The sequence below is a fragment of the Notolabrus celidotus genome, chromosome 15, assembly GCF_009762535.1.
Source record: "Notolabrus celidotus isolate fNotCel1 chromosome 15, fNotCel1.pri, whole genome shotgun sequence".
NCBI lineage: Eukaryota > Metazoa > Chordata > Actinopteri > Labriformes > Labridae > Notolabrus > Notolabrus celidotus.
The window spans coordinates 19,331,212-19,357,805 of record NC_048286.1 but is presented as its reverse complement, the minus strand read 5'-3'; the positions used below and the strand labels follow the sequence as shown (position 1 = coordinate 19,357,805).

Sequence of the window (26,594 nt, the reverse complement as noted above, 5' to 3'; positions counted from 1 at the left end):
CAACTAAACTGACACCAGTGTATCCCAGAGCAGCTGACAGCTAGCTGCGGCTCTTTCTGTCTTTGCCAAACGGTCTGAATGCGTGGATCATATATTAAAGTATCATTCTGGCAGGTCAAATGTTTGCATGGTTAGAGTGGATGCATTATGATTTACATGGCTGTTTATTGAGTCTTTTGCCAATGTTTATGTCTCTATGGCGATGAAAATACAATTTATCGATCGGTGGTGATGTGCAGCCGTAAATATAAACAAATACACACACATAAAAGGCTACCATGGCAACACAACAAAACAAGCTGCCAGCATATTAAAAGCCAACAGGCTGTTTATGAGCTGGCATTAAGTCCAGTCTACAAACCTACAGAGAGAACCACAGTCTTAATGTATAAATAAGAACAGTTGGCATGTGACTGCTTGAGTCTTGTTCTGAGAAACCTTTAGTAATTCTTGATATCCTCCTGAATTACTTACTTCCATATACCTTAGCTTTTATGTTAACACTAACTACATCTACACACATGTTTAAGTAGCCCTGTGGCCACTAAAGGTAGCTGTTTATGCTCTAACCGTGGAGATCTGGCATCATAACCTCTACACAAAAAACACCAATGTTAACATGCAGAGAACATTGTAGGAGCATAAAAACACATCTCAGCCTCTCTCACTGCTGGAGAGCAGAGCCATTACATCATCACCCCTTGCCTTGGGGAACAAGGCATGAGTGCTGCTGACCACTGGGAGACGTGGGGTCATTACATCACTGGCAGCAGCCTGGAGCAAGCCATAAAAGAAAGAGCCGAGGCTCTATGAGGCAGGAACTTGACCCAGCTGATCACTGTAATGCTCGGTAATGTGGCGAACACACAAACAGGTCAGGTAGGGAAAGGGGGGGATGTCAAGGACTGTTTGATGAAATGCTCTGACACACACCACCGCAGGCCTCCAGCCTACCATGCAGCCAGCACTAAGCATAGTTATGTCACATTACATAGCCAAAGACACACAGTAATATTTAATGAGAATCAAGACTGGTATTTATGCTGCATTACAAATACAAGACTCAGCCAGTGGTTGTTTTAGTTCACACAGTCCTGTTTCATGACTGTAGGTTCATTCTTGAGCCATATCACGTTTAAATTCATTTTAATCTCAAAAACAGGCATTTTTACATCTGGTTATAAAAATCATTATTAAAGAAAACGTGACAGGATACAAACTGAGGAACGTTCTGCATCATTTTACAGCAGAAACAAACCTGACCTGCTCTCACCGTGGTTGAAGTGGGTGTCTCCGAGTGGGCAGGAAGCTAAAAACAGGATGAGCTGTTATGAATGATTTTACCACCTTGTCAATCTCAATGGACTAGAGGATCAATACTGTTTCTTATTTTGGGCTGGTATGAAAACTGAACAAAAGTGTAATATTAGAAGAGGTTTTGTGTGTGGGACAGACACAAGAGGAGATAGTTAAAGTTGCCTGAGTGCTGCTTTTTCAGAATATAAATACATTTAAATATAAAACAGCCTGTAATACGATTCAGTAAAAATGTTTTTTTTTTCTTAAATTTATTTTTATGTTGAAAAAAAAACTTGAAGTATTCCCATAGATTGTATAAAATATGGACGTAGTATCCGTGACGTCACCCATCTGTTCCTGAGCGCTGTTTTGAAGCCAATCGACGGCGGTAGCCATATTGGAAATGCGGAACTCAAACAGGCATAGTGTGACGTAAAGAGGCAGAGTTTGAGCCTCCTAGCCAAGAGCTGTGTCCCCAAGTCAGTCATGTCCTTATTTGGGCAAAAACTCTTAATCTTAATATCTTCTGAACCGTCGCGTTAGAAAAAAATTCACCCCCCGCACAGTGTGTGCCGATAGAGAGATTAGCTACGTTGAGCCAAGCCGTTTTTTGAACCAGGCTGTAAACATGTTTATTAATGCTGCAAAGATCGTCTTTTTTTAATTGGTGTCTATGTGGTTTCCAGTGTTTCTGCAGCCAGCAGACTCGATGAACTGCAGTTTATAACACTTCCGCATGGACTTCATATTTTGAGACCGGAGGTTGCCGCTCAAGTATCCCTTGAGAGGAAAGTCAACAAATTCCATGAAAGAAAAGCCACAAATGTGTTCGCCTGTCTCTCAGCACTTTCTGATTTTCAAATCTGCCTGTTATCAGCTCCAAGCCCATCTAAATGGCTGTCCAAACAAAATCATGTCACAAATACATGATCCCATTGCATTAAAGGGAAGAAATTTATTTAACAGCCCAGAACCAAAGAAGAAGAAGAAGAAGAAGAAGAAGAAGAAGAAGAAGAAGAAGAAGAAGAAGAAGAAGAAGAAGAAGAAGAAGAAGAAGAAGAAGAAGAAGAAGAAGAAGAAGAAGAAGAAGAAGAAGAAGAAGAAGAAGAAGAAGAAGAAGAAGAAGAAGAAGAAGAAGAAGAAGAATGAATAGGTATGACTGATATGTACAGGCTAAAAATAACATATGATACTAGTGCAGTGGTGAGTAGTGCAGAGGTAGTTTTACATTAAAAAAGTATATGTAGGTGATAGTTAAATAATAAAATAAATACAAATATGTGAATTCTGCTTGGAGAATTGTTACATTGTATATCTACATGTCTATTTACAGAGAGTATTTAGTGATCATCAGAGTGACAGCCTGGGGGAAGAAACTGTTCTTATGGCAGGTTGTTTTGGCGCACAGTGATCTGTAGCGCCTGCCGGAGGGGAGGAGTTGGAAGAATTTGTGTCTAGGGTGTGAGGGGTCAGCGGTGATGCTACCTGCCCGTTTCCTGGCCTAGAACCAGTACAAGTCCTGGATGGGGGGCAGGTCGACACAGATGATTTATTCTGCAGTCCTTATAGTCCGTTCCAGTCTGTGTCTAGTTTGGTTGCAGTTCCAAACCAGACAGTGATGGAGGTGCACAGAACAGACTGGAGTCGTATCGTAAATCTGTTGTCATACAGAGACAGGACTGTGTGCTGGTTTTTAGTTTACGTCACGGTGATACTGCTGACTAGGAGTTAGCTGAGGAAGACAGCATGGGGTTATTGAGAGGGTGGGGGAGGAGAGAAGATGTGATGAAGAAGAAATCTCTCCAGGTTTTTCAAGAAGCAGGCAGATAGAAGTTTGGGCGGGGAGAGAAAAGGTTAGCAACGGCTGAGAGTGTGTCAGCAAAATGCAGCTATGAAACTTCAGAGACCAACAGAGGACACGGACTGAAACACAGTAAAAAATATTCCCAGTTGAAGGAGAGAGATATCAAAGTTGTCATCAGCATGCAGCAGAGCACTCTGGTTCTCCTCATCTATGCATGCCTCCCTCCCCTTGTAGCTCTCTGTCTCTCCCTCTCTGTGCTGTACAGATTATCTTAATGGAAATGACCTCCATCTGAGACAGTTGAGCGGCCCAAACCTGATTAGTTATTTACCTCCCATCCATCTCTCTTCCCTTCATCCGCTCATCACAGACACTAACAGCGCAGTGCACCTCCAGTCTTTCTTCAATCCTTCCCTCCTCTCAGCTAAGTTACATGCTCTCCCCCTATAGCGACGATGATTTACAGTGTCAGTTCATACAAGCTGAGAGTCTCCCTGTTTTTTTACAGACTTGACAAGCAAGTGTAGCTGGGGATTGTTTGCCATTGTGGCAGTCAGTTGTCCAGGCACTGTGTTATTGAAGTGCTTTTAAGAGCCCTTCATGTCTGTACAACACGTGAGGGTTCACACATCTTTACGCTTCTCCATATAGCTCCTTATCTGTGCATGTGTTGTTGAAGTAGACGTGAACACGTGCTGGTGTCAGAAACGTGTGATTCCGGGATCTTGGGCGGAGGGAGCGAGAGAGAGAAAATAAAAGAGAGAGAGTGTGAGAGAGAGAGAGAGAGAGAGAGAGAGAGAGAGAGAGAGAGAGAGAGAGAGAGAGAGAGAGAGAGAGAGAGAGAGAGAGAGAGAGAGAGAGTGAGAGAGAGAGAGAGAGAGAGAGAGATGCCCTCCGAGATGAGTTCTCTCATGCGATATAATGGCTCTCCTTTGGGTTTAAATCAGCGTGCAGAAAGTGGTCTACCCTGGTGTTGCCTGCTGCAGTGCAGCGCAGGAGAGAAGCGAGAGAAGATATCTTGTACACCCTACTCCAGAGCCCACTCACGCCTCTGCTGTAGGTGTGCCTGTGACGCACACTGAAAAAAAGTGAGGCAACACACTATCCATGTCCATCTGTCTATCCATCATCTCTCTTTCCATGCAATTCAAAAACACTTCACTAACATGCATGATTACTTTGAAGAGGATATTCAGGAACTTAAAGTTGTCTGTATGTTGGCAATGTCGTAAGACAGAAAGCAAAACAAGTACAGACATTTGTCGACCAATGAATACCCTATATCCAAACCGTTGTCAGTACCCCTCCCCTTTTACCCACATACACACACAAAGCAGGAGCCCCTGTCACTCTCTGACACATATTTAACAAACCTCCTAACACACACAGACACACACCACGCAAACTCTGCTGTGCATGCATCATCAAGGCTCACACCAGAAAAAACACAGAGCACCATAGCCCTCTATGCTTCTGTGGAGGTATAACAGTCTCAGAACAAAAGACTTAGAGCTGGTGTTTCAGCATTCTGCCTTTAAATCCTCTGAGTGAGAAATAAAAAACAAATACATCAAAAAAGAATGAAACAACTTTGTTACAACATGTTCAGTGTTTGAGATCAGTCAACTTCAAGGACCCCAATTATTGCATCCTTCAGAAGGAAGTCCATTAATGTGCACATCTTCACCATCATCATCCTTGGCTTCTACTTTCTTTGTTATCATCACATCACAATTATTACCAAGCACTTATTCAATTAATAATAATCATTGTTGCATCAGCGTGAAAGGATATTAAACCAAGTGAGAACCACTTCAGACCTCTACCAGCAACTAGCAATTAGTCCAGTTGCTTTATGTGCAGAGTGTCTCTAGTTAACAAACAGGCCTCCCCTGTTAAGAAGCCAAAACACTGTTTCCATGCCTTGAATGTTTTTGCAGCATGTTTTACAGAGCTGCAGTGCTATTTAAAAGCAGGTACTGCAGGTAGAGACTGAGTGCAAGAGAACTGGCTATGTTTTCTAAGGGAACAGCGACATCATGTGGACGTTTGTGGAAACTACACAAGAATTCAACTTGCCTCAGCAACAAAGTATTGCTCCGATCAAAACAATGAAAGTAAGAAAACTATCTTAGTTTTGTGTGTTTTTTTGTCGCTGAAAGTTAAAGACACTGAATAGCAGTTCTTTAAGATTTTATTTGAAGGAGGTTGTGCCTCATTGAGGTGACCAGACTCCAGCCTAAATCCTGGTTTAAGTCATGCCGTATCCCTCATGAACAATCACACTGTAAACAACACTAAGGACTCCTGTGATACATCACATGTGCAATGGTGATTTCCAGTGCAATATCTCAACAACCACATGCAATATTGTAATTTATTCTATAACATATTTTATTATTATATTCATCCACTAAAATTTGCACTCTGGCTTAGGTTAATTCATTTATGTATGTCTTAAAAGTACTTCTACACCTTTCTTTGTACAGATAGTATTTTTATTTTTATTTCCATTTAGAATTTTTAAGGTTAGTTTTTGGGTTTATATATTTATTGTCCTTACTGTCTTGTTGTGTCCTTATTGTCTTGTGTCCTTACTGTCTTGTTGTGTCCTAACTGTCTTGTTGTGTCCTTACTGTCTTTACTGTCTTGTTGTGTCCTTACTGTCTTGTTGTGTCCTTACTGTCTTGTTGTGTCCTTACTGTCTTGTTGTGTTCTTACTGTCTTGTTGTGTCCTTACTGTCTTGTTGTGTCCTTACTGTCTTGTTGTGTCCTTACTGTCTTGTTTCGTCCTTACTGTCTTGTTGTGTCCTTACTGTCTTGTTGTGTCCTTACAGTCTTGTTAAGTACCGGTGTTCTATTCACCACGTCAAATTCCTTGTGTCTTCCTTGTGTCTTCCTTGTGTCTTCCTTGGCAATAAAGATTTCTTGATTCTTTTTAAAGTTATATTTTTTTGGCCTTTTTGCCTTTATTCGACAGGATAGTGAAGAGAGACAGGAAATGTGGGGAGCAGAGAGCGGGGGAAGACATGCAGGAAATGGTCGACCAGCCGGGAATCGAGGCGGCAACCCCTGCGACGAGGACTATAGCCTCTATATGTGGGGCGCCCAGACCACAGGTGAATGATCTATGGAGGGATTGTTTTGGGAATGTCAGCACTTCAAAATCTTTAAAAATATACTGTGACCACCCTCACCATCCAACCAGAAAGACACCCCGCTTCCTGACAGGAATTAAAGGCAGTATTAAGACGCTAATGACAGCATTGAGAAGCAGATTGACATTGGAATATAGGGCGATGGCAATCACCATACAACAGAGGGGATGACAGACTGGCAAATACTAAAAATGTTTTATACCAGGATGCCTATTTAATAAGTAAAACCTGTTTAGAGTGATGTTGATCAGAAGAGTTGATGTCTTGTTTTTTGTAAATACAGGATTGATTGGCAAGCAGATAAAAGCTTGCAACCAAATCGAGAGGCATTCAAAATAAAAAAAAACTACTTACCAAGTATCAGAATAGAGTCATCTTTCTTGACGTGCTTCTCCAGAAGATGCTGAAATTTGGAGACGCCGCCCAACCAGTCATAACACTGCTCTGTCTTATATCTCTCATCCCAGTAGTCAACATCTTTGTACCTGGAGTTGTCCTCAGGCATGTAGTCCATATTCTCTGTGACATACATGTAACAAAAATCATCACAATGGTGTTCATTTCAGATTGTGACTGTAATAACACTAGCTCTGATCATGACTAAGCATTCCTTATAGTTTAGTTCTGCTTCAAAACAAGTGACATCATCAATATGAATCAGATATTCAGAGTTCAATACATTTGTCAGCAGAAACAGAAACAGTAGCAACTCTGGGAAATTGTGATACCATCATGTTGCATTTTATATTCTAGGCAAGCTCCACGCAAGGTTAGGATTTGAACTTTCATTTTAGTTGAGCTCTTAAAATTACAAAAGCTATTGTCATGCAAAACAATTAAAACATGTTCATAAATAATCTATAAAATGTTTGTATTCCTCGCTCACTAACTGCTCTGATGCTTGAACGGCTTTCCATAGGCGGGGGGAGTTATTGCAGCCTACAACGTTCAATCCAAGCTGTCTCGAAGCATTTCAGTTCTCGCCAAAGCAAAGAACATTCTGGATCATAAATCACTACTGTTCACTGTTCACTTATCTTAGTTACTGTACTGAGGTTTGGGGAAACACTTATAAAAGCTCACTACAACCACTGTCAGTACTACAGAAAAGAGCCATCAGAATAGTTCACAATGTTGATTTCTGTGAACACACAAATTCACTGTTCCTCAAATCCAAAATACTTAAAGTATTTGACCTCTTGGATTTTAAAACTGCGCAAATTGTGCAAGGAAAAATCTTCTGCCAGGAAATATTTAAAGATTGTTCTTTGGAATAGAGGATGGTTATAACTTAAAATTAAAGATGGTGAGTGTTCGGACCACAGTGAAAAGGTTTTGTATTTCAATCTGTGGAGTAAAACTGTGGAACAGACTCAACATGGAGCTACAGCAATGTCAGAACATAATCCAGTTCAAGAAGAGATATAAAGAAGTAATTTTCATGAGGTACGAGGAGGAAGACAAGTTGAGAATCATGAGTGGTTTGCTTTTGATTGTGTAAGTATGAAGATAGGTTATGAAGATTTGTTTGGTGGGAGTGCACTCGTATAATGACAGAAAATAGTGAATAAAGGGGTAGGATTAGATAAATTTAACTTCTTTCTAGTCCTTTTCGCACATGTAGAGTAAAATGTTTCAGTGCTTGCTAATAGAAGTGATTGATTTGGGTTTTTTTTGTATAATAATAATAACTTTATTTATATAGCACCTTTAAAAACAAATGTTAAAGTGCATAATTAATAATAATAAAGTGCACAAAGCATAACTCAAATAACATAGCAAATATTTCGAAGACAGGAAAGAGGAACTTTAAAAATGCAAAATAAAATGCAACACAAGAGGTTAAAAAAAGGAATACACATCAATTAGACAGAATGAAGTGGTGGGACAATAGACGAGTAAATCATTGTTGAGAGTTTTTTCAAGGATTACTCAATAAAATAATAAAAAAATAAAAAAATGGATAAGTAAATAAAATAATTAAAAGGACAATAAAAGAGGATTTCAGAATAAAAGGACGACATCACATCGGGAAAATTAGAAAAAGTGTTCAGGATAAATATGGACATAATAAATGGAAAAAATTAAATTTAAATTTAAAATTTAAATAAATTAAAACAAGAAATAATCAAATACAATTTAAAACAATTAATTATTTGGATATATGTATAACTATTTTTTACTTATATGGTTGTTGTTTTTCTATTTTGCTTTTACATGTTCGAAATAAAGACATCAAATCAAATCAATATTTCAAAACACTTATTACAACGTATTTTTATACAGTCTGTGCTCGTACCACCACTACTTTGTGAAGTTGCATGACGACTTAAATTATTAATTCACATCAATCTGATATCATGTTCTTCTAATGATAAACTCTGACTCACTCTTATCTCTATAGTGGTTTCCTACTCTCACCCTTCATGTACCAAACACACACAGCTGGATTAGACAACCTATAACATCTGGTTGTATAATCCAGCTGTGTATACATACACAGCTGGATTATCATACAACCTAGAACATCTGGTAACAACAGTAGTCCTTATAGCAGCTAGCTTAAACACTGGAGTGGATGCCCTGTGAGGCAAACAGAAACGGGACTGTCGGTAAAAGCCAACACAAGAGAAGACATTACAAAGTTTGACTTGTGCAGAATAATATGGTTAAGTTGATAAACTGATTTCGGGATAACGCTGTTGAACCTCCCTTGGTGTACCTTGTTAACACCATAGCTTGGTTTGTAAACACATGCTAGTAAGAAGAGTGCACAGCGCATGCGTAAACGAGCACGCTACATACTACCTGTTTTATGCGGCAAGTGAAATTAAATTAGATTCTAACTGAAAAATGACATTAAAACACATTATGACGCTTGAAAAGCATGTTATTTCAGCTACTTACGACTTCCTCGGCAACACCATGCAGTGGCTCTGTGATCGGTCAAAACACCGGGATGGTGGCTGCTGGATAGATCCACGTGTTGTAGTCTGCAGTGTTACAACATTAAAGCCATCCAAAGTGTCCCCGATTGTCTGGTGTTTACTACAGACATCATTTACAACCAAACATTAATAGATACAACCAAATGTAAGTCTCAGTCTTTGAAGTGTTTGTTTCAAAAGGGGTATGTTGTTGCCCTGTTTAGATCTCTCTGTAAGTGAATGTTTGGGGAAAGCCAAAGGCGGGGCTTAATGATTTAACACTTTCGATTCTGTCATGTTTTGCCCACTTCTTGTTGAATATGGATATCAGATAATTCAAGTGGACCTTAAGTAAAAGAGAACTGTTAACACAGCACCAATCCCTTTCAGTAAACCCAAATTATTAATGGAAGAACAAAGTAGAAAGTAGGAATATTTAAACAGCAAAAAATGAAAGAAGAGGAGGGAATGTGAATAAGATGTATTTACATGTGAATTTAATAAGACAATTATTGAACATTTAGAATTCTAGTGTTACAAGTAAAAAATCTGAATCTTTTTTATTTTGAAGGACTCAAATTTCTGGATTTTTTATTTTCAATTTTTCTTGCACATCCTTTATTTTTCAAGACACATAGCACAACCTTTCCAAATGTACCTATGAACATTTCACTAGTTAAGAATATCATTATGTTTAAAAAAAAAACAAAGAAAAAAACAATACTTTTTGATAATAAGACAATGTATTTTTGTATTGGTGAGGTTTTTCTCAGAGGAAAATATGGGTTTAGGAGACAATTTCCACGTACAAGAAATGTGAAATTCTCAGGTTTGTTGTGAACAATGGGATGTGACTCTTTCAGAACAGCTTTACTTTGTCTTAGGTTAATTTCAGCAAATTATTGGATTGCATATCACTGCAACCAAAACAGACCAAGTCGATGGAAATCTTGGGTATCCTGTCCTGCTGTTCCAGAAATGAAAACATAGTTTGTAAGAAATTGTACCAACAACATCATTAAAATTAAAATTCTGAAATTAAAAATATCTATACTTATTTAATACATTTCACACATTACTTTATTCAAGATTCAAGACAGCTTTATTGCCAAGTGAGCTCGCACACACAAGGAATTTGATGTGGTGAATGGAACACTGGTACTTAACAACAAGACAGTAAGGACAATAAATATATAAACTGAAACACAAATCCAAAAATTCTAAATAAAATAAATAAATACTGTCTGTACAAAGAAAGGTAAAGAAGCACTTTTAAAGACATGAAATAAGTTGAATAAGCCTAAGCCAGAGTGCAAATGTAGTAGATGAATATAATAATAAAATATGTTATGGAATAAATTACAATATTGCACATGGTTATAAAGTAGTGCACCGGAAATCAATTATCTGATGTGTCACAAACTATTTTATACAGTCTATGGTCACAAAACGATAAGTGAAGCTCTGTGCAATCATAAAAGTACACATCATATACTTCCATTCCTATTCATTATCTATGTATATCAAATATGTCATGATCACTCAATTCACCATTATGTGTAACTGTATTTCACAAACCATTATGTTTAAAATAAAGTTCAGTGTAGGGGAGTAATGTCATGTTTCCTCCTGCAGATGGTAGTATCACACTGTCATATCCAGAGGATTTTATTTTCTTTCCATTGATTATAAAGAGCTGCCAAGCTTAACAGATTATCTATCAAGAGTCATTCTTTTTCATTTTCTGCCTCTACTATTTGTCTGTAGCTGTAGTCTTGGCTTGCAGTTAAACAAAGAGACTACATCACTACATAACCTGAGTCCATCTATCTCTGAGAGTACCACGTTTTGAGCCAGAGCAGAGAGATCCTGAATTTAAAGTTGAACTCACAGTTTAGATGATTTATATGCTGCAAGTTCCCGTTTATCTTGCTTGGCAAGAGATGCTTTTTCTGTACTTTACAGTTGTGCTGCTTCAACTGTGAGAGGCTAATCTTGTCTTCTTCTTTGTGAACCGCTCACAGAGGGAAGTTTCTTACGCCTTCAGTGCATCAAGTGCCATTCTGTCAACTTTATGCATATCCGTCTCCATTTCACACTCACTGAACTGTAATTCTCTTCATAAATTCAGCAAATAAGAGCTTGAATGTCTGATATCGTTTTACAGCCAATCCACTATATGGACAAAAAAATCTGTTATCTCAGAAGAACCAGAGTGCTTCAGTGTACCTTTATCCAATTTCACTGCCCCTAAAAAGGCACACTACAAAATGTTGAGGTTGATTTGGTGGCCCAGTTGGGTAACATGATTTAGTCAGTGTCAAGCTTTGGAGTTATATTTTTTGTATCTTAACATCTTTGTCTTCTTGATGGAAATCCTGGCAAGAGAAGAGCGTAGGAAACTTGGCATTCAACACAGTTTCATGGAACTACATTAAAAACAATCAATATGGGGGACTTGACCTTTGACCACAAGGTGGAGGTGTTTTAATATCAGGCTACATTCTCTGATGTCAAAACCTTATTTCTTGTGTTACAAAAAGTTGCACTAATTTGTGCTCCAAGTAATATCAATATGTTTTAACATTTAACCACATTTATGCAGCTACTATTTTCATCTGACCTCAGATTAAGTGTGGGAAGCCAAAATGTATTCCAGGTTGCAATTCGTATATCAAATCTCAAATCTAACAATTTCCCTGCTCTTCATTACATTACAACTAGAAAGACTTGTGAGAGAATATGTATAATGAAAATCCACTCAGAGCTTGGCACTACATTTCAAGTTAAAACTTAGAAAATAAGGTACTGCTAAGGCAATAGGGTACAACAGTTAAAAGCACAACACTTCCTTGCTAACACTACACGTTACCATTACTGTTAGCTTAGATTTTATGCCCCTCTTTGCATATTAAACTCCATTGACTTTTGATAAAATCATAAGCCGAGGATTCACCAGTTTAGCAGTATGTCTAGATTTATATGTTAACAAGATTTTCAACTGCAAAGTTAAGGGGAAATTGTTTTACCTGGGACATAACTGATATGGTCTACTGCATGGTCTGTCCTAAGAACCAGTCTGTATAGAGAAATCCTATCACTATGAACCCACCTTTAGCTAAGCTGCAACAGGCAGAGGGATATGAAGATGCTTTCATGGACTTTTCTCAATCAAAATCGCTCTGTTTGATTGAAATGATTCAAGTGTTCAAATAACTCAGCATGTGCATTAACCCTCCTATCATCCTTGGGATCAACTGGACCCCATTCAATGTGTAACGTCTCTAAATTAATGAAATCAATTTTCTTGGCTTCATATTTCATGACTTTTCCAAATTTAATGGGGACAACTGGGAAAACCTAAAATTAAAATGTTGATATGTTCCAACTTCCTGCAAAAAAACCAAAAACTCATCGGTGTTCTTTGGAGTCAATTTGACCCCAGGCTGTTTTAGCTGTAGCTCTATAACGTAAGAAATATCAACATTTTACACACATTTGTTTTGGTTGTTTTGGATGATATTGAGGTCACTATAACCAAGGACACACTGGGATTGAACCGCCAACCTTTAGATTTAGATATAATATTTCCAGCCACTGTTGAATGTTTTAAATATTTGTTGAAGGCATCTCTCTTCTCTTTGGCCTTCACCTCGTGAAGAAGACAGTAATATCCTGATATGTTGTGTTGTTTATTGTTGTCTTCATGTACTTTTTACTTTTTACCTTGTAAAGCACTTTGGCCAACACTGGTTGTTTTTAAATGTGCTATATAAATAAAGTTGACTTGACTTGACCATGTCTCTAAAGACATTCAATGATGTGTCCTGTGTCATACGTTTGATAACATAGAAACAAGGCAGGGCCAAGAGAGCATGACAAACTCGCAGCAGGTTGATGTTCTGTTTTACAAATAAAGTCCTTCTAAATGCTTTAAATTGTGTTTATACTTGAAACATATTTTTTTCAGATAGACAACAAAGAAACATAAAGTACCTGACACATAAACCTAGGTAACAATCAGTTTTCTGGAGGTTTAAATTGCTGGGGTCAAATTGACCCCAAGGATAAAAGATGTTAGTAAATTTGAGGGTAACAGGAGGGTTAACATGACCCTGAATCTGAAGCAGCAAAGGGATTCAACCATCAATCATTTCATCATTTACACCTGTTGCTTTCAATGTCTCTCCCTCATGATGTCTTGCTATAAATTTTTGTATGTAAGACAAAGGTGATGAAAACAGCTCACTGCCTTTAGATGCATTTGGATCAAGAACCAAGTGGGCGACATAGTCTATTTTGAGAATTCCCAGTAAATGTTACTGAACCCTTTACTGATGTTTTAACATGGACATGAGTATCCAAATAAAAGTTAATGAGCAATTAAAAAAGTATAATTCTCCCACTCTTCTCCAGAAGAGTTAGGGTTGGAGGAGCCTTAAGTTGGACTGTACATCCTACTGTACGTTTGGTGCTGCATCACAATTATGTAACCCTCAGCAGACCTGTTAACAGTAAAGTATAGCCTGATATCAGTGTAAGCAAGTGGAGAAGCAAAAAAAACATCCCAACGTGAAGTGTTTTTTTCCACAAGGGGCTGGGTCTAAAGGAGAAAATAACAAGGTTTATTTAGAATCGGATGATGCGGACACCCTGGATCCAGCTGAAGATGCGGAGAATAATTTGCCACAGATTCCTCTGCATAGTGGAGGCACTATCAGAGACCACGTGAGAGGAATATTCAATGACGGTCCCCGACAGACCCAGTTCATCTCTGCTGGCACTCCTCTGCCGCTGACATGGACTCCTCCTGGACTCTGTGTTTTCTCCCACACACGGACGACACTCTGTCTGAATGTAACCTTTGATCTTTACCGTTTTCTTCTTCTTTTTCTGTTCTTTTTCTTTTATTTTTCTTCTTCTCTCCCCCACTAGTCAAACAGTTTGTAGGGGGGGTATGGCTTGGCCGTGCATCAGCAGAGTGTGCTGCCTGGCTCGCTTCTGGAACCAGTTCGACAAATCGGACCTTTCCGTCCCGCTCACCATCCAGAACTACTCGGACATCGCCGATCAGGAGGTGCGGTCCGTCACCAAACAGGTCTCTGCCTCGGAGCGCGCACCCGGGAATCACTACTCGACCCCGGAGCCGCGGGCAACAGGCTCCCCTCTCACGCCCGCAGATGGCTTGGGGACCCGGGGATCATTCAGGGCACGGAGAGAGCCCAGTTACAAGCCCCGGGAGGACTACCACCCACCCGGGGTGCCTTTCCCAAGCGTCACTCAGTACAAGCAGGATTTCAAACCATGGCCAATTCCACGGAAGGAGAACTTCCCGTGGATTAGTAACGGGGGCAGCAAGGCGGACAGTGTATCGGACAGCCCGGTGAACAGTTACCACCCGGCGGAGAGAGAGGAGCGGGGCAGGGGGCAGAGGTGGGGGGAGCAGCAGGTGACAGAGGAGAGAAGAACGAGCTCCTACAGGTAGGACATGTCACCCTCTCTGGACCTGTCAGGAGACCCCTGGGAACTAGGAAACTGATGACCTATTAGATGCAACAGCTCACTGACTTCCAGGGTCGACTTAAAAAGCTTCCTTAAAGATAGAGATCATCAATAATTCTCTCTCACATTTCATGCTCACGTGAGATCGAGTATGAATATTTGATTTTTATTTAATGCATTTGATTTGAGATAGACTATCTGGACAAAACAGTGTGGTTTTCAAGCTTTTCAGCTTTTGGTCTCTTCAAAAAAAAAAAAAGCAGAACAGGCCTCTTTACCTAAAATGTTCTGTTACAAGAACAATCCAATCCAATACCATGACAAAGGGAGGTGTCTTCAGATCAATTTATTTGACTGGAATTAAAAGACCAGAATAAGTGACTGGTGCTTCGATAAAAATACACACACACAAAAGTTGCCCTACTAAGTCACAACTTTAAAACCTTGGTATACTAAGTCATAGGTCACCAATCCTACTTGAAGGCACTGCTTCAAAATCATGCCTGAGTCAACCTTTCAGCCTGCACTAAATGGTGCCTGTCAGCCTAATGATGCATCCCTCTTCCTTTTAGGCAGGAGTACAGGCCATGGACGGGGGCGAAACCAGCCAAAAGTGCAAGGAAAAACCCTCCAGCTCAATACTCCAGCCCTGGCACAGAGGCCACAGAGGTCCCACGTGAGACCAGCTACCAGGCTGCCTACAGCGGGGATGTGCACAGCAGGTCCATCACTGGTCTGCATCAGGGGGAGCACATCATCCCATCTGCTAGCACAAATATACAACCTGCTGCTGTCCCCCCACCCATTCCTGCTGCCCTGCACGCCGGCAGCTCACCGCCCCCCTCCAGTCTCCAGCAGAGCATCCTACCTGAGAGGAGCGAGCTCAGCGTGATGAGCAGAGGAGAGGTAAGCAACAGAAAGTACCGTTTTCTCCCGGAGGAGGCATGTTTTTGCCGTTACCAAGACGCTGTTGGTTCAGTGAGTTCATTAGAAGAGCTACAGGTTTACATTTCAGCTCTCGCCTCCTTAAACTCATCTTCACTCATCTTCCCTTAGGGCTTGCTGCTGTTAGGGCGTCTCAGACAAGTGATACAGCATTGTGTCCCTATGCAGCTCAAAGTGACCCAGCTGTTTAAAAACAGGCTGTGTGCTGTGTTAGATAACACCGTGCTGGTGCTACACTCATCACTCTGACCTGAATACAGACGGCTTGATGAGAACAAAAAAGGGAAACTGGTAACTCTTTCATACATGGTCAAAATTTGAGCATAAAACAAACCTGTAGACAGCTATATGTATATCTGTTATAACCAAGGATCATAGCTGTACTGAAGTGATTGATTGCTTAATCATTACAGTCAGTTTTATCAATAATACCATTGGAAGGAATTATTTCAAATATACCTTGCATTCTAAACAGGAAGTGTTACACACCATTTTATCCATACATACTTATAACTTCTTTTATTTAAGGTGTTATGTTCTGTTTTTGGGTTAGCATCAATCACTTCTATTAACAAAATAATTTCTCTTAAAATATGTGTGCATTAAAATAATTATCTGTTGTTTTTTTTGGCATTCTCACAGGCAAACATCAATGAGTAGGGCCCTACTGTCTGATGAACATCTTAGTTGGAATAAAGCTGACACTCTATTTTAAACTTCTGATACTTTATATGCACAACACAGAAGAGAGACAAATTGCAAGGATCTTTTCAACTTAAAAGAGTTCTCAACATCTTACAGAAAACTTCCTTTAATGTGATTTAGACTTGTAGTTGATCCTTCAAGTCCCAATTTTTTCAGGATACAAGTTTTCGTCTGCCACAAAAATAAAAATCTAACAGTAATACAAAAAAACCCAGCACATATTGTGTACAGAGAATACGACTAAGCTAGTAATTAATTTTAATATCAAAGGTAGAAAACAAGAGTTTCCTTAAAAAGCCAGGGGCAAGTTGATAACAGAAGAGGAATCACCTATATGAATATTCACAGCTCTGTTTTTTGTCCCAGATTTTAAATGAGACAGACGTGAACACAAAGAACCAGCTGCATGGAGTGATTGAAACTGCGCTCTTGGCAACAAGGTGACAGGATTTACTTCAGTCAGGTTGTTCCAGATTAATGTGGGATAAAGTCTGAGTTAGGGGACGAGCACACCCCCCCTGCTGCCCTCGTCCCTTCTGTGGTTGCTACGGCTCAGGTCAGACATTGCGTGACAGAAAGAGAGACCGTTTTTTGGGAATCTCCAAAGGTTTAGTGCTGTCCCTCTTCCCCGCCCACACTCCTCTGTGCCATCTGCCAGTGGAGAGATGGGCCGAGCCGGGCTGAGCGGGGCCAAGGCTGGCTGGTTTGTCTGTTTGAACGCTGCTTTCAGTGTTCTGGAAAGGTTAGAAATGTAGCAGTCATTGATGCGGAGATCCGCTGTATTTGGAGGTTTAGGGAACCTTGGGAAAGTGTAGTGAAAATGTAATGGATGATTACTCCCTTCTTCTGATGCATTACATTCCAGTTTCATCACTTTACAGCTATTAAATTAATAAAAGGCTCATTATGTCCCTTTCATTTTGGGTTCCAGCATTTTGCCTCTCATTTCATTCTGATGTAACTTATTTTATGAATCTTTTCAAACCAAAATAAAACTTTAGATCTTTTGATTAAGTTTTTCAAGGGCAAACAGACCTAGACTTGTAACCTCAGCATTTATAAAAAAAAAAACTTTGTCATTACATTGTGCCCTCAGTCCCACAACCCACAAAGAAAAATAACCCTCTGGTTATTTGCATAAATTTCGGTTTAATGGCTGCTCCATGAGGGCATTCTGTCCCTCAGCTTCCCGTGTGACTGTGATGGAGGTCAAACTCAGGGATGTCAACGGTGGGACACTCTATTAATACCTCTGGCCTAGTTGGAGCGAGAGTTCACGGCACATTAAGAAGGGATGTGATGTTGGCAGTATGCTGTCCATACTGCACACTTCATTTTCACGGTGCAGGTTTTTTCAGCTATACCACAATCTGTTGGTGCGACACACACCAACCTGGCAGCAAATCAAGTCTATCTTAGATAATCCACCTCGGTCACTGTCCTCCCACTCACTGCCAACTCATTACTGACTCACCAGCCCCCTGCAGAGGTGTCTGACCGAGTATCACACATCCCACTCTTCCTGCATGCATTACATTGGGAGGGTCACGGCACTCTGCTGGTATTTGCCTCAGAGGGCATTCTCGGTTTGTGCTGCAATTCCATAAACTGTACAGATGATGATGCATCCTCATTTAGTGCGAAGCGTTTCTATCTATTCATTAAAAGATTTAACGCTTAAGTCCCAAATAAGCTGCTGAAATTTAAAATCTGCTGCTGATGATAAAGGAGTCGAGCAGCCATGAAATTCTCATTATTACTCAAATCAATCTACAAATTGTGTGCCCCCCCACCTATAGGAGATAAAATCCATCTCAGCAGATAAGAGATGTCTCTAATTGTATGACACGCAGCAGACAATTGACCGATTAGAGCACGCTGAGAGAGCTGTGTGTTCTTGAACTCATTCAACTCCACAAACCTCATCTAAAACATCCCGGCGAGAGGTTATTTTGCGAGCTGTCAGATGAGAGAATGAACTACTGTTAAAACCTGAAACCCACGCGAGGCAAACAGATTTGTGAGGATATAATCCAGAGTGCGTCTCAGGGATGAGTGAGACAAAAAACAGCTGAATGGGGAATACATTAAACATGCAGAGAAGAAACCTCAGAAGGAAACTCGTGTTATGGCAAATTCTTGGTTGTTTTTATAGTCAGCTTAGAGGCAGCAGCCCCCTTTGAGATTTGGGATTGTGCTGTCGGAGCTCACAGGCAACCCTGCTTAACTTCTGCACACAATGTATAACAGGGCCTGTGTATGTGTATTGGAGTGGGGATGGAGATGCTGCTCACAATAGATTTAAACTCTTTGAAAAGGATAGAAAAGCTGCAGGGACGGATCAACCTTAAAATTCCCTTCCCTTTCGAACCCTATTATCGCTTCTCTATTTACCCAGGGGCGGTGCCTGAAGGTGCCCCACTGCCCCGATTACCAAAGCTAGAAGGTGATGTAGTTTGATAGAGTTGATAAAGTGACTGTTAAAATACCTCAATGCCGGGAAAGCCAAAATAAAGAGACAAAACATATCTACCACGAAAAAACAACACATATGGATGCTTAACCCTCCTGTTATGTTGCAGGTCAAATTGACCCTTTTTAATGTCTATTCTAGGAAATATATGTCTTCCAAACCAGCTAAATGCAACATAAAAATCTGGGCAGCATGTGACAGAAGAGGTGTCCTGTTAATTTATCAACATCACTTCATATATATATGTATATATAAAATAAAAATAAAAATGAACAAAAAACAATGTCATGTAAAACTATTGTATTTATATTTAGGGCTTACCAATGAACATTTAAAACGTTTTAACATTCATTTTAATGAAAACGAGTGAGTTATCCTCATTGAACCATGATCTGTGAGAATTAAAGAACACCAATGGACCAAATCATGATTTAAATGGTTAGTAATAGAGTAAAAAATTAGATTTAAAAAAAGTGTATCAGGAGTTTTTTGGATTCTGACACTTTTGGATAATTGGATATGCCCCGGGTCAAATTGACCCAGGAACATTATTACTGTTCCAGAGAAACGAACAAAACAGGAGGGTTAACAACCAGGAAGGAGTTTTAAAATAGGCCGCAAAGGGACACAGAATAACTACAAAGACACACACAATGACCACAAAGAGATGTAAATATTCATAGGTAAACAGAAAGACAACACAGAGAGATATTAAACATTTACAAAAAGCTGCAAAGCAACCAGGGAGATGCAAGGCACCTGCTAAAAGTCCAGACAACAGATGGACACAAAAATGCTACAAAGAAAATGCAATATAAGAACATCCTCGGAGAGACAGATTCAATCTAAATATGATGCCTGTGAAGAGGTGCAAGAATGGCTATAAAGAGAAGCTATATTACTTTGATTGCAGAAAAATGACTGTAAAGACACAAAAAGGTTACAAAGAGGTATAAAATGGTTACTTAAAGGACCTAAAATACAACTCAGAGATGCAAAGTAACTGCTAAAAGATGCAAAACAATCACTGAGGAATGCACAATGTCCTAGCTGTCAAATTACTGTAAAGTAGGGATGGGCGATATTATCAGCCCTCCGATTCCAATAGCAATTCCGAGCCTGCATGAACGCAGCATGGGACGTTTAACAACAACAACAACACGCTAGACTCGTGGGTTGCTAACAGTGGCTAACAAGCTTGCTCGCCCGGTGCATGAGATGTCCGTGGTTTGGAACTATTAAGTGTCACCTACGAATCGTAAATTTGCAATTTGCGTTGACTGCAAAGCGTTGGTTATGTGAGGAGGAAACAAGGCGTCTTCCTTTAATACATCAAATTTGATCTCCAATCTTGAATCTTGATTTTATTTGCACTATTTTGAGAGAGCAGGGCGATGGAGCCCAGTTTATAATTTAATGATTGTATTATTTGCCAAGTTATGCCCCCTTTCCTCATTCATTGAACTTGGAATAAAAGAGGACTATGTTTGTTCACTACTCTGGACTGAAGATATGCATCTTCCTTGTTTTGATATTGTCTGTAGTGTTGGTTGAGGCAAAATGTTTCTTCTTTTTTCCATAACTTAAGTTGAAGTTCTCTTATTTTGCACAAACAGTGTGTACATTTGGAAAGCCATGTTGCATTTATGTATGCATCCAGTGGGGCAAAACAATACAATTAGGCATAATGTGTTAATTCCACAATAGTAGATATGTTATGTCGGTATCGGAAATTAAGAGTTGGACAATATCGGAATATCGGATATCAACAGAAAAGCCAATATCAAACATCCCTACTGTAAAGAGATACAAAGTAGCATCAAACAGATGAATAGGTGCTACAAATAGACACAAAATGATTATAAAGAAAGCTAAATTGATCATAAGAGATGCAATTCGACTACAAAGAGACGCAAAACAACAACAAAGAGATGCCAAATGACTGTTTTCATTTCCAGAAATGGACTTCAAAGAGTTGAAAGAAACTACAGAGATGCAAGCAACTCCAAGCAGATGTTATTTTACCCCCAAATCATGCAAAATGACTAGCAATTTAACAGAAAATACAACAATACAACACGACTATAAAACGATGCAAAGAAACTACAAAGATTCAAAGTGATGTCTAATCTATGCGAATTAACCACACATGTAAAATCACTACCAAGAGATGAGAGATGTAGAGCGAGAACAAAGATTTGAGAAGGGACTACAAAGAGACACAAAGCTAAAAGCGACATAATGACAACAAAGACACACAAATGATGTTACAATGACTCAAATGTGCTCAAAAAAAGACCATATAGACAGAAAGAGAGGCTACCGTCTCATTAACTTCATTCTTTATGCAACTGGAGTATAATAATTATTGTAATGATTTCACATTGACTTGTTTTCAAGTATAAACCCTTCTTTAAAATTCTCCCTACTCAAAAGTTTCTAAATTCGCCCCTGCTGTCACTTACTAATCCCATTGTTCCTCTTTTTCTCTGTCTCCCATTTTTGTTATTGTTCCCTCTTTTTTTACATTCTCTAAACCCGACTTTCTCCCAATTTGCTCCCCCATTCTTTCACTTGGACCTCTTCCCTTTTCCCACGCTGCCCGAGACTACAGAGAAAGAAGCCTGTGCCAAGTTGGCAGGACTCAGGCAGGGAGGAGAGTAGAGAATTGTATTATGAGCAAAGAAGGTTGAGGGAAAAGAGACAAAGATTGGGTAAAAAAGATGAGGAGAGAGGAATGAGATAGGGCGGGTGATAGAAAACGAGAGGGTGAAGAGGGGGAGGGGTTGATGGATTATCTGTTCAAGTGTGATGTGATGTTGCACCGGGTTGCAGTCCTTTTTGGCACCAATTTAATTTAGGAGAGAGGCAGACCTGGCTGCTGCACAGAGCACAAAAGCTTGAAAGTGTGTCTGTGTGTGTGTGGGAGGGGGGGAGTAGGCGAATGCACTCACACCAATCTGACTTTCGGAACAACGTGTTCTGCCTTCCCTGCCACCCACAGCGCTGTATAGTCACATCCAAAGTGCTGCTGGGACAGCAAAGCGTCAATCTCTGTGCAGACTTATGCTCTGATTATCCGATGAATGCTGCCATGCTCCACATTTACGCACGAGAGCTGAAATATTATTGAATTGGGAGAGTTAAACACTCTTCATATAGGTGCTGGGATAACAAAACAACAGCAAAGACAGAAAAGGGTGTAGCAAATACTCACAGCTCCTAAACCACTTCATCAGGTGAATCATGTGAAAAATCGAGCCATACATATGTGTGCAGATTATACACTCCAATAAAGTGACAAGCTCTTTGATGGCATTGGAGTTTCAGTAAACCAACTCATTATTAGACACCCAAACACATCATTCAATAACAATACACAGTGAAAGAAAATAATTCCATTCTTCAATTTCACTTCAGTGTTCAGACATTATCTTATCAATATTACATGATGGAGGAGGATTTTGCTCTAAATGTAAGCATTACTTTGCTTTGGTCATGGTCGCGCTAGTATAACCAAGCGGCAACCTCCAGTCTCAAACTATGAAGTGTTATAAACTGCAGTTCATTGAGAATCCGCTTGAGGCTGGCTGCAGAAACACCGGAAACCACATACACTTGAATGGGAAAAAGAGGATCTTTGCAGCATTAATAAACATGTTTACAGCCTGGTACAAAAAACGGCTTGGCTCTACGTAGCTAATCTCTCTATCGGCACACACTGTACAGGGGGTGAATTTTTTTTAACGTGACGGTTCAGAAGATATTAAGATTACAAGTTTTTGCCCAAATAAGGACATGACTGACTTGACTCCCGGACGGGAACACATAGCTGTTGGCTAGGAGGCTCAAACCCCGTCTCTTTACGTCACACTCTGCCTGGTTGAGTTTCACATTTCCAATATGGCTGCCACCGTCGATTGGCTTCAAAACAGCGCTTCAGAAACAAATGGGTGACGTCACGGATACTACATCCATATGACCTCCAGTGTGAAATCAACAGCTTAACAAAATAAGTATTTTTAGAAAAAAAAGTAATAAAACAGCACACTGATTTTGTTTTGTTTGTTACCCAGCTATATTAAATACTTGTCTTTGATTAGTCAAAACTTCATAACAAAGGTGGTTTATTTCTCAGCAGCAAAGAGTTACCAGACGCAACCTAATCCCACATTTCAAATCAAATCAACCCACAGAAAAGAGTTTGCCTGTTGACACATTGGCAAAAATGTTTTTTAGCATTCTACAACATAGATTATACTTTCATTTGGAGAGTGTAAAACTTCAGATGTGTGGTTAATAGCTGACCGGTCAACAGCAAAGAAAGAAGAAGAGAGGAGGAAAACAGTGCAGAAACAGCGAGGTGAGGTTCAACAGGGTTTGGAGTTGTTCGTGTCGAAGGACTGGTTGAGTGAGAGAAAATATCAACAGACTTTGAAAGTGATGGGGCAGAAGAGCTCAACCAGGTGCTGTGGTTGTTTTATGCATCAGTTAAAAATGCCAAAACAAAATGCTTATCTATTACTTCACCATGAATGGCAATGTTCAGTTTATGTTCATTTGTCCTGCAAGTAGGCTGTTCAGAGTTTGTGGATACCATGAAAGTGCTACCAATCTGGGATTCTGAGAGACTACTTTTTTTTAGTGCTTTCATTTTACAAACAATAAAATCTTCTTTAAATCAGTGTTTAGTGTCACTTTGATTATTTCTTACGTTGGTAGCTGGGTAATAAACTTTATTTTAGGGTCTTGCTCACCCTGTAGGGATTTTAATTTGCATAACCACCTGTTCACCATAAATGATCCCGTACTTATTTAATCATTCATTTGGTACTTCTGGAAGTAGTTCCACGACTTCTTCCTCTGCTGCACGTCTAGTTATTTTAAATGATATTTTCCTGTATGTTTATCTGCATGTGTCCAGTCAGTGCAATAAGAGTCTGTTGACAGAATCTTTTGTGGTCTAAGTGGTTCTGAAGTACTAGCTGGATCAGTCAAGACTTCTGCTGTAAAGTTAATTAAGAACACTCAGCTGAGGTGAAGTGTAAACCAGACTGTATAAAATATGGACGTAGTATCCGTGACATCACCCATCTATTTCTGAAGAGCTGTTTTGAGGCCAATCGCTCTACAGCAGCCATATTGCTGCTGTAGAGCGATTGTGACGTAAAGAGGCGGGCTTTGGGCCTCCTAGCCAACAGCTACAGTGTTCCCGCCTGTCAATCAAGTCAGCTGTGCCTCTCATTGGAAGACTAAAATCTCAATATCTTCGAAATTGCTGGGTTACAATAAATTCACCCCCCCTACAGTGTGTGCCGATGGAGAAATGAGCAGACTACACTTGTCTTTTGTACCAGGCTGTAAACATGTTTATTTCTGTTGTAAAGATCGGCTTTTTTGAATTGGTGTGTATGTGGTTTCTGGTACTTCCAGAGCCAGTCTCAAGTGGATCCTTGATGAACTGCAGTTTTTAACACTTCTGTATTTGACTCGTATTTTTAGACCAGAGGTTGCCGCATGGTGTAAACATAGTAAAAAAAAAAGGTCTCAGTGCTGTCCTGCTCTGTATCTGCACTTATGGAATGCCTCTTGCCCAATCAGATTGCTTGGTTTAAACCAACTGTTGCACGAACAGGAAACACGCGGTAGAGATATTGGTTCGTGGTTATCACATATTTTCTCCTTTAACACTTTTCTCCAGTTGAGTGTACAGGTTGTCAAAAAAGGCATGTGTCATTTCTTGACTGTTTTGGGGAGAATGTTTTATATTTTTTACATCTTTTTATATTTATTCTCTCTACATAAAGATAAAAATAGCCTTGACAGTTTTCTCAGATGGATCTGGATCAATGACTGTTGGACAGAGTAGTACATGATTTGTCAGTGTTACAGCAAATTTATTTCTAAGCTATTCCTCTGATAGATTCTGGTCCGGTTTGAAGAAGAGCTGCCATCAGCAGAACAAGCAACACTGAGCAGGAAATAGAAACACAGCCCTGTCTGCTGGCACTTAGACAGCAGTCCTGATGCTTTTTGACGGCACAGCCCGACTAGTCTCCTCTCATTTCATGGCTGCAGCTTGAGCACAGACACAGCTGCTCTTGCTCATGTTTTATCTCTGTGATCTCCTAAAGAGCTGCTGTTGAATCGGTCCTTTTCTCTCCCTTTTGTCTCAGGAACATCTGGTAAGGACCAAGCTCCCTCCAAACCCTTCTGCCGTCTTTCAAAGTGGATCCAGGGTCTTCAACATCTGACGAGTTTCCCAACCATTCCACTTAGATCAGTTTCCGTTTTAAAAAGGAGTCAACAGGGGAATGATTTCAGTCCATTCCACAACACAAGAATCTATGCAAGGGAATGTAATGTTGTGAGCCTGCAGAGCTGCAGTGTGCAGACAGATGGACAGACAACCCTCCCGTACCTTCCTGCCCCTTTGCTATGGAAATGAATATGCATGTAACAAAATAGTTTGTTTCTGCAGCTATAGATGCACAAAAAACTGGCTGCTCTGTGTGTTAGTATGTGTGAGTTTGTGTGTGTGTGTGTGTGTGTGCACCTGCTGATTTGTCCTTTTGTTGTACCGTCTGCTCCAGTTATGAGTGACATGGTCGGTCGTTAAATGCTTATAGTACTATGTTGGCCTTTGGTGTTGCTAGAAAATCTGCTTGAAAAATATGTTATTTATTTCATCAGTATTCAATTAGTTTGCTATTTTGAGAAAGTGTTGTTAGGTTTATTATTTTGTAAATCTATTGTCAAAGAGAAGGAGCAAATATATCAGATGTAAGCAAAATCACAATAAAAGACGATTAGGTTCTTCGCCCTTTTATCAGATGTCACGTGACTCTTCTTCACAGCCGTATTTTTCCTTTGTATCACACTTTGGTGGAAAATTATCATCAGAGGCTTGCAGTGGTGGACACAGTACACAGCTTCATTACTTAAGTCAAAGTATAGATCCTCCAGGTCAAATATTACTCCAATACAAGTGAAAGTTGTTCAGTCAGATTATTACTTGAGTTAAAGTACTGAAGTACTTTCTTTTAAAAATACTTAAGTATTCAAAGCACTTCTTAAAAAATCTCAAAACATTGTATTTTCACAAAGCATGATGTCAGTCAAGAATACATAGGAGTACATTCTGTTACATCATGTTTATTTAGAAAAATGTACTTGAAATCTCTAAAAACTATACCATGGAATAAAAACAGAAACTAAGTTACTCCAAGCACAGACAACTTAGTTTGAAATGTTCATCTGGAGTAAGACAAATGTTACGTAGCTCAACAAGCTTTCTCAGGATGAACAGTGAATGTTTGTATGTTTGGGCAGAGTGGGAAACAGGGAGAACATTTCAAATGATACGTATCATTCTTCATTTCAAAAACCTCTAACACGGCCTGAAGATATGGCCATGGGTGTTCAGGTGGAGAATTATAGCCATCATTACCACCTCTAAATGAACTGCCTGATCTCAGTGAAATCTGCTCTGTGTTTGCTCCATGTTCAACCATGGAGATGCACGATATACAGGTATGACTAAACCACTGAGACAAACAGAACTACACAAACACATTGTACTGTCTTAGGGATCAGATTTCAGAAAAGAGAAGGAAATTCATGAGCTGACTTTAAAGCAAAAGTAGACTAGAGCATTGATAGAAATGTAGTGGAGTAAAAAAGTACAATAATTGTCTTCTGAATGTAGTGGAGTAAAAGTAATAAGTATCCCCAAAAATAATACTCAAGTAAAGTACAGATACTCGAGGAATGTACTGAAG

General features: G+C 39.7%; 2 protein-coding genes across 2 annotated transcripts in view; one reads left to right on the top strand and one right to left on the bottom strand.

Annotated features, from left to right (window-relative positions):
- The window catches only part of ece2a (endothelin converting enzyme 2a), a 103,693-nt gene extending 94,228 nt beyond the window's left edge, over window positions 1-9,465 (bottom strand). The window contains exons 1-2 of the mRNA XM_034703987.1: window positions 9,169-9,465; window positions 6,616-6,780 (exon numbers count right to left, since the gene is read on the bottom strand). Coding sequence (XP_034559878.1) covers window positions 6,616-6,775 — 160 coding nt within the window. The 5' untranslated portion in view covers window positions 6,776-6,780; window positions 9,169-9,465. The remainder of the gene's footprint in view (window positions 1-6,615; window positions 6,781-9,168) is intronic.
- A 4,332-nt stretch (window positions 9,466-13,797) lies between these two features.
- On the top strand, window positions 13,798-25,642 carry map6d1 (MAP6 domain containing 1). Its single transcript, XM_034702515.1, has 3 exons — window positions 13,798-14,669; window positions 15,263-15,596; window positions 24,990-25,642. The coding sequence occupies exons 1-3, from the start codon at window positions 14,146-14,148 to the stop codon at window positions 25,065-25,067; spliced, it is 936 nt and encodes a 311-aa protein (XP_034558406.1). The 5' UTR covers window positions 13,798-14,145; the 3' UTR covers window positions 25,068-25,642.
- The last annotated feature ends 952 nt before the right edge of the window (window positions 25,643-26,594 follow it).

Coding starts and splice junctions, on each gene's coding strand:
- map6d1 (XM_034702515.1), top strand. CDS start 14,146: ATGGCTTGGCCGTGCATCAGCAGAGTGTGCTGCCTGGCTCGCTTCTGG. Junction 14,670..15,262: donor AGAAGAACGAGCTCCTACAG/GTAGGACATGTC, acceptor TCTTCCTTTTAG/GCAGGAGTACAGGCCATGGA. Junction 15,597..24,989: donor GCGTGATGAGCAGAGGAGAG/GTAAGCAACAGA, acceptor CTTTTGTCTCAG/GAACATCTGGTAAGGACCAA.